The sequence below is a fragment of the Priapulus caudatus genome, unplaced genomic scaffold (genome assembly GCF_000485595.1).
Source record: "Priapulus caudatus unplaced genomic scaffold, Priapulus_caudatus-5.0.1 Scaffold992, whole genome shotgun sequence".
NCBI lineage: Eukaryota > Metazoa > Priapulida > Priapulimorpha > Priapulimorphida > Priapulidae > Priapulus > Priapulus caudatus.
The window spans coordinates 71,528-80,566 of NW_014578053.1; the positions used below are offsets into that span (position 1 = coordinate 71,528).

A 9,039-nucleotide genomic window follows, 5' to 3' on the forward strand; every position below is an offset into this window, starting at 1 on the left:
AAAGCAACGAAATTACCATACCATACAAAAGACCATAGTGATATTTCTGTTTCACTTTCATAATCACGCGTTTCCACATAATATGTCATTACGGCATGTGACTCTGGCGAACGTTATGATTTTTCATCACGTAACGGTATCCATGTAGAAACATAACAACGTGTAACCCCTGTAATATTACAGCAGTCCATATACTGTAATAAATGTCACACACATATGGTAGAGTGCTCGCCTCGCATGCGGAAGGTCGTGGGTTCAAATCCCGGCCGGGTCATACCAAAGACTTGAAAAATGGTACACACTGCTTCTCTGCTTAGCACTCAGCAAAAAGAGATAGAATGTGGAAAAACTTCCCGTCACGGGTTGATGTTAGTAAGGGCATACAGTCGTAAAAATCTGCTTCAAATAAAAATTGTGCAATGGAAGAACTGCCAAAAAACTGGACCGAGCCAGATTCCTGGAGTGGGTTCTACTCATGTGGATTTAAAACCTTGAGTCCAGTATAAAATAAAGTAACCGAACAAACAAACAAACAAAACATGGGGGTTGGCATGCGTACTACTGCTTGCGCTACTGCACAAAGCTTGCAGCAAGATCTAGTTACACATTCCAAACTTATCAATGATGAGTTTGTCAGATAATGATGTAAATGTGAAACTTATTGACATGTAGTGAAATATATTCCCTAATAAACTGACAACGACTCGTACTGAGGCATCATATAGCAAGGACCAACTGCATTACATTATAATATCTGCATAATTACTAGCGTTTATGAGATTGCCCTAAAATGAGTTATTGTTTGATGTAACTCTATCCAAGACTTCACGGGTTATGTAAGTATGCAGACAAAGTTTGTTTTCAACGAAATTCACAATTAAATCAGTGAGTGAATTAGCTGAATTCTATGGATGCATAGGTGAGTGTCTGTACAAAGAGTGGCCTTATTAGCGCAGGTCAGGGGACAGCTACCTATATTCACAGCAGTTTCTTGCTTGTCACCAGTTAGCATCCACACTTTGATGTCAGTCTTCAGTAGAGCGGCTATAGTCTCGGGCACCCCCTGCTGTAACTTGTCCTCAATAGCTGTCGCTCCTAGCAACATGAGATTCTGCAACAAAGCACAGCAGATTGTACATACAGTGAAGCTCATACACAATCACACCCACACATGCACACACGCACGCACGCACGCACACACACACACACATACAAATCACACATACACCATACATATTACACATGATATGAGAATTATATCAAGGTAAGTCATCTATATTCCTTCACATTTTAAAATGACCTACTCACATAAGACTGCAAGTGTGCACCCTAACTGTGGCTATAGATTGCTAGAAAATAATTCTGCCACCAAGATAAATATATATACCCTTGTGTTAGTATTATTATTATTATGCTATATGATTGTGCCGATTACCCTTGTGCTGTACAGTAAGTACTACAGCGTATACAAATTACAAGGCAACTGAAAAAAAATTATTTTTTAGCTTAGTCCCTTGATTCCTTCTATCAAGATTATAGGAAAACATAAAAAGTTAATATCCTGCAAGTCCAGTCAATATTTGTTTTATCAGTGAAAGCAAGAGGGAGAGAGCAACGGTTTGAAACATGACATAGCACTCACATGCGGAGAAGAATTTCCTTGCCCCCAAGGTTTTCTCTCAACTAATACATGGCGACTGATGAAATACGCAAGAAATATCACAATATAACTTACCCTTTCAATGACCTCTGCTGCCTCTTCTAAATTTTTCTCCCTGTACTGAATGGAAGTGCTAGCCTTGTGGTACATATCCTTCCACTGATCGTACAACTCACTCGATATATCACTAACTGCACAGCACAGAGTTCTGAGACCTGATAACCACAAACGTCGTCACACATGTGATATAACGTGATTTCAAACATGCGATAATATGCTTCAACCATGTTACAACAGGCACATTCATCTCTATTACAGCAATGAGATATCAAGCATTGTTTACGTGGTTAAATACATCAAGCCAATTACGTTCAGTAGTAATAAACTAATTTTAACAAAGTTGATTGTAGAATAGGCAGTGTTATACCTGATGTGGCAAACGACTCCAGGTGCCCCAAGGTGATATCTCTGTAGGTCTGATTGTCCCCCAGTCTATCATAGATTACAGTGTCCTGCATGGCCACAGACAAAATGATAGTTTTTCGCTCCAAGAGAATATCCAACATATCATGACCAATAACATGGAACATTCATATTCTCTCTCTATATATGTTCATATATATATATATATATATATATATATATATTCATACATACATGTATTCAGAGTAATAAAAAGAATAGGCAATGACTGAAGAACATTTTCAATAGGCTTCTGAGATTATATGCTAAATAATAAAAATTAGCAGTGTTACATATTAAATGTATAACAACTATAACAAATGTAATCTTTTCATGCATCCATACCTCAGTGCCTACAGTGGCTATATGCAAATTTATAAATGTGCACACAGTTAGTATTAATTGTACAATATTACGAACCATATATACATTAGCAAAATAGGTGTTAAAGTAAAGGGTACTTACAGCTCCTTTGCAGTACAGCTTAATCTTCCCGGATGGTGTTCTAACTATAACTGACATTCTTTTTCGGTTGCTAGAACAAACAAATCATAGAAAGATGATTTACTACGCAACCATCTATGAAACTTAACACGCAAATCACACCTACTTTAAATTCATCCAAATATAGTGTTCAGATATGATAACAGTGACAGATACTCTCAAATGTACTGTCTGCAGACATGTAAAACACATCTCTGCATAATTATGACATAACAAATGATTCAACACTAACTCATTATGTAATCTTAGTCTAACTCACCTTGTAAACTCTAGTATATTTAGCACTTCATATTTTTCTTCCCTGCCAAACTAGAGGAAAATAGCAAAAGAAATTGATTTCTATAAATGCAACATTATCAATATGTGTTGTCAACTCTGTGTGACCAAGGCTCAATTACAACACTAGTGTAGGAATATAAATATGTACATATGAACATAGAAGAAATAGTTATTAATATAAAAATATAAATGCATTTTGCATACATTATGTTATGCATAAAAATTTGTTCGAGCTTCTTTTTCATTATGCACTGTCTATGTATTACCTATTCCTGATACTATATCTACACAGCAATTAACAAAAAGGAATTTGTTTAGCTATTGGCCCATCTCTGATATGTGGATTCAGGTTACAGCAAGCAAGAAAACAGTCTGACCTCAGATAGCAAAGATGCCCCCTGCTTTAGTAGATCATGCTGCCCTAGTATGATATAACCTACATCGAATACACTTGCATATTCGCAGTGTAGACAAGATTATAGTAATGCAATATTAAAAAATCTATTATTGATACGATAGCAAAATATTAATGATATGCATCTCATAAATGCATCTTATACTGTTACGGGTCTCCAAGGACAAACTACCTACCACTTCGATGAAAACAGCCTGGGGTGTTCTGACCTTGAACACGAAGCCTAACCTCTTTGCTCCCTTTACCAGTGCAGCTTCATCTGTAAGATGGAACAGGAGGTATACATTGCTGCCCTCGCAACGCATGTGCTGCCAATGCTGCGGCTGTGAACAACGCCTACACATGACTATCACACACGACGTAAAGTTTACTACCTTCGTCTCTCCGAGAGATGTAACCACGCTCTGCTCTTGGATATCATTACGAAGTCGGTCAAGCAAGACCAGTTTACATGCATTCTTTACTGGTGCGTGCCAAACTGCAGCCGTTGCCGGCGTCAACAGTATGATGACCACATCCAATGTACATGACTTCATGATCATCCACCTCTAACCCATAAACTTATGTTCATTTACGCCCGTAAATTATTCAAATTAAAAACTAAACCTCATAGCAAAATTAAGAATAAATAGCCGAGACGGCTCAGTCTGGTCCGGACCGCAAGTGCAAGGACGGGCGCCAGGACCTGGGGATGATGCTTGGTAGTTGATGGTGGAGCCGTTTGTGTCCGGTACAACAGTGTTGCAAATGGCCATGAGGATGAGAAATTCGCGGATGATAGGCGCTGTCGCGTGGCCCGTGTTCAAGTTCTCCAGCAACGTGGGATCGCAGAACGGATCGTCCGGTCCCTGCAGCTCGTGATTCCTGCAACGATAGGAGGAGCTGCATATCACCCTAATAACACACAGAGAGAAGGTGTACAGTCAGTCACCATGATAACAATAAGAGAGAGAACATGTGCACGAACGTGACACATACCCATACACTATTCCAGCCACACTGCATTTCTTGTAGACCATCACGTTTCTGGTAAGAGTGCCTGTTTTATCGGTGAAAATATAGCCTATCTGAAATTTAGAAAGGGAGAAATGATGTATTGGCACCCATCTACCTTACAAGACCAAGCTCACATTAATCTTAGTTTATTGTCACCTGATAAAGCATTTCACAGGTAGGATAGAAGATAGCAACCTATATCACCAATATCTGCCCCCCCCCCCATATGGTACTGTGATATTCGTTTAATAACCCAGTTATACGATGAATTAACAATTTATTCAGTTATATTCTGGTTATGTGCATTACATAGCAATTTACTCCAAAAAAAGCATTCAAGGCTCTCCATGCTCATAATTACATGTAACTTGCTGACTAATTATAGTCAAGCATGATAGCTATATGAATTAAGTGAAATTCGTATATCAAACTTTGCACTTTCAGTACCACTGGATAACCTATAAGCAAACGCATAGTGAGACACGATTCACATCATGCGTGAACACATATTGTATCAAAAATATGTGTACCTGCCCTAGTTCCTCATTCAAGTTAGAAGTTCTTGCCATAGCTGGAGTATCAGAATCTTCATCATACATGTCCTGATCCTGATTTGATCAAATATGCAACAATATCAATGGAAACGTCAAGTGAGTCAATATCAAAGGAAATCAGTGAACTGGCATATTGACTTAATTTTCTAATCTATCGTATAGAATTATTATCAGTGTATTGTTAGTCTACTGTCGTAGATTTTAATTTCCCTCCCTATTTATAAGGACCTAGTCACTTTGTGGGTTCACGTATAGTCCATTTTATTGTGCCAATGATCATCAGCTGCAAAAATGACCCAGTTTGCACTTTGCATCATCTGAGACCCCTACCTATAGTGAGTAAATGTGCAAAACTACTAAATTAATTCTTCCTCTGTTTACATTTTCATATAATAATACAGTATTGGATACTGATAACCACGACTAGGTGAGTGGGCATGAAGGCTTACATACCATATTGATGAACAAAGCCTGGATGAAACGAACCACTTCCAACGTCACTTGCAAGCTGATGGGAATCAGATTGTTGTAGACTATGATGTATGTCAGAAAGTTGTAGCCGAAATTGCTACTGGACAATTCTGAAAAACAACAGAGTCTGCGGGTAGGATCAAGATCATTATAAAGGCTGATGGTACACTCACTTTATTTACACATGACAGTAGGCTGCACTGTACCAGCCTGTGATAATACACTACAAAATATCAACACGTGGTTTATGGTTAAACCATTACGCTGTAATGTTTTAAAGTGTGATAATAGTGGTAAATACACTACAATGATTTTATGTATGATAATCCACAGCAATGAACTAACATGTGATAGATAATACAACCCTCGATACACGCTAAATGAAAATATTTATAAAATGCTATATTATGCTACAGCACACTTTACGGCAGTACTTACAGTGCAATAACACTCGCAATAAACATGCACGGCAGCAACGCACACTCACCGTCGAATCCCAGGTACCAGTCGCGGTGCAGGTGCCAGTGCGTCCATACCTCGCTGGCCACGGCGCTGACCAGACAGAGGACGATGAGCACAAGAAACATCATCATGATCTGCGTGTTTGTGATGCGGTCGACCGTGGAACGCTTCAGCGGCACGCTCGTCGCATTCTGTCATGCGGCAGACGACGCCGACGACGAGGGGAGAGACAGAGGTGAATTAATTTAGTTAACGAATGTAATTCAATTATTATTTATGGATCTAAATAGTTACATTTGGATGACATTACCTCTGATGGCATATCGATGACGAAAAATACGTATCTGTAAAAATATCAATATAAATAAATGTAAAAATATTTAAATTACAATAAAAATGTTTAGTTCATTATTATTTTTATTTAGTAGCAAGTATATATGCAAATATTTTTTGAGAAGTCAGTGACTGGCGTTGGTAGAACAATATGTGTGATCATCTAAAATGGAATTTATATTTTTGAATAACGTTTTACATTATCAGCACCCCTTACACTGACTACCCACCATCATCAGCTTAGTTTCATGTCCAGTGTAGGCGACAATGCCAAACAGCCACTTGGTGTTTCTCAGCTGTGCACCTCTAAGAAGAATTTGATCTGAACCCAATGGGATGGCTCTGTAACAAATACCAAACCTCGTGTGGTGTGAGAATATAGCTTCCATCATAGCTTGCTCACGATTGAGGCAATGTTTAGATTTCTTGTAAATAGTAACGCAGCTCTAACACCGAGTGTTACTGGCATGGGTTGGCGAGTGAGAAAAATATGAACGCATTTGCATAGCAAATACTGGATCTGTTTTTGGAAATGATCTTCATTAAAATATTGTTTTTTGGACCATTTAGAAGATGTTTTATATTAGAATTATTGAGTTACACACAAAACTCTCATGGCACTATCAAAAACAGCTCATCACTTGACAGGTATCACAGCACGTTGATACTAGTGCAGTATTTCCCCTGCATTGACACGAGCGAGGCAGACAGCCTCGCTCAAATTCTCAGCCGCCACACAGAAATTTGTCCAAAACACCGCCTCGCTGATGAAAATCACTGTTCTTCCAAAGAACAGTGCTTAGAATGCACCAAATTGCTCCATTTTTTCAACAAAAAAATTGCGGTCCACACTTTGCTAGGACGTCGAAATGCGCAAACACACCAACAAAATTTACCACTCCAGGGACCTTTTGGCCAAGGGAAACACTGCTAGTGAGATTCCCGAGAAATCTGTCGTGCTTGGAATCACCTCAGTCTCGGTTCGCTGCCGAGTTTGCTTACGTTCTTCCAGACGGACGAATGTTGCCGACAAAGTCGTACACATGTCTGTTGGGTGCCTCGCACTCTATGCTCCCGGACAGCTGTAGCAGCTCCTGGTGAGTCAGCAGGCTGGCGGTCTGCGACAGACCCTGTCTGATCTTCAGGTTCGTCTCTCCGTCCAAGTTGGAAGTTTCGATGTAGCACATGCCCTGCGGCTCGCTGCCGCATAGAAATAGCTTTACTTAAATGCAACATCGTGCATCTAACAATTCCCAGTGATGCTACAACGCTCTTCAATGCAATTTGATACATGGAATAATTTATTATATTATAATTATTATTTTAATATATTTTTCAATAACAATAATATTAACATTACTATTTCACTTATTTAGTAACTGTTTTAATATGGCAATGCTGTGCTTACTATTACGTCATGGTTGTAGATAATATAGGCTGGGCATATATTTCTTTTCAATACATTTAACATATTTTTAGAATTAGAATCAATCCGCAGCTAAATGAAACCTACCTAGACGACAGAAGGATAAGGTCTGCAGGAAAAAACTGGCCATTCATGATTTTAACTATGTCACCTACGCCCACTTCTGTCCACTTTAGTAATCTCCAATCCCCATGTCTCAGCACTAACAATAAACAGAAAACAGCACATAAACAGCAGGTAGACTTTAATAATATATCTATTGTGTAGAGATGTTCTAAACTTTTTTAGTATATATATATGATATATACTATATCTATAATCTCGGAGACATTACACAGAGCAATTCAAAGAATGAAACACTCGTCTACTGTTTTTTTGTGTTTATGTCTTTTGTGCTTGTTTAATGTGTTTTCATGATTTCGCGTCTTCGGTCCATTCTTTTTCTTGCAGAGAACACAGTGACATGGATCGCACATTTGGATATATGCTGACGGCGTATGTAGTAATAAATGCCCAATTCTTTTTTAATTATCCTGCATATACAATAAATGTAAACTTATAATAATCATCATAATACTGAAACATCATAAGCATAGAACTTACCATGAACTCTGCGTTTGTTCACTCCATCATCAGCCTTGTGTCTTTTCTAAATAGTAGAAACCAATTAATATCATCAACTTACTATGGTTATGCGGTGACTGCTGATGTACAAAAACCTCTACGATCACGTGGCATGAATCGCCTTAATACAATAATACCGACCACGATACTATCAAGCAAACCAGACATTGTGGAGTTATGGGTGATAATCTCTCGTTGGTGGAGACACAAAATCAGAATCTGTTTCTAAACTGCTCATCGCTGCAATGACAGCCATTACTAGTGCGTGGGTAGCTTTATATAACCACATATTCAACATTGTATTTACTACGCAGAAACCCACATATAATTTTATTTGACCTTACAGTGCAGCTATATCAGCTACTACTCAGTCCTCACTGTGTTTATGCTACCTGAAAGCATCAGGCTACACATATTGGCTAGACACATGATATGTCACATCTGCTTTCATAATCGACTTGTTACGTGTATGGAAAGCATTTTGTTCAAAAAGTCGATAAGCCAGGTTTTTGGTCGATAAACCTGGTTTATCGAACCAAGAACCTGGTTTATCGACGAAACTATCATTATCGACTTATAAACCTGGTTTATCGCCGATAAACCAGGTTTTTCGAAAAAGAAACTATGATTATTTTATGGAAAGCATTTTGTTCAAAAAGTCGATAAACCAGGTTTTTGGTCGATAAACATGGTTTATCGAACCAAAAACCTGGTTTATTGATCAAACTATCATTATCGACCGATAAACCAGGTTTATCGCCGATAAAACAGGTTTATTGATCAAACTATCATTATCGACCGATAAACCAGGTTTATCGACCAAAAACCTGGTTTATTGATCAAACTATCATTA

The 9,039-nt window shown here is 38.3% G+C and overlaps 1 protein-coding gene across 1 annotated transcript in view; it reads right to left on the reverse strand.

Moving 5' to 3' along the window:
• Positions 1-9,039, reverse strand: part of LOC106814859 (probable phospholipid-transporting ATPase IA) — a 29,509-nt gene that overhangs the window by 16,735 nt on the left and 3,735 nt on the right. The window contains exons 5-19 of the mRNA XM_014819227.1: positions 8,166-8,211; positions 7,650-7,764; positions 7,139-7,336; positions 6,367-6,478; positions 5,829-5,994; positions 5,324-5,451; positions 4,847-4,924; positions 4,299-4,387; positions 4,006-4,184; positions 3,497-3,579; positions 2,886-2,935; positions 2,588-2,657; positions 2,088-2,172; positions 1,736-1,875; positions 973-1,111 (exon numbers count right to left, since the gene is read on the reverse strand). Coding sequence (XP_014674713.1) covers positions 973-1,111; positions 1,736-1,875; positions 2,088-2,172; positions 2,588-2,657; positions 2,886-2,935; positions 3,497-3,579; positions 4,006-4,184; positions 4,299-4,387; positions 4,847-4,924; positions 5,324-5,451; positions 5,829-5,994; positions 6,367-6,478; positions 7,139-7,336; positions 7,650-7,764; positions 8,166-8,211 — 1,678 coding nt within the window. The remainder of the gene's footprint in view (positions 1-972; positions 1,112-1,735; positions 1,876-2,087; positions 2,173-2,587; positions 2,658-2,885; positions 2,936-3,496; positions 3,580-4,005; positions 4,185-4,298; positions 4,388-4,846; positions 4,925-5,323; positions 5,452-5,828; positions 5,995-6,366; positions 6,479-7,138; positions 7,337-7,649; positions 7,765-8,165; positions 8,212-9,039) is intronic.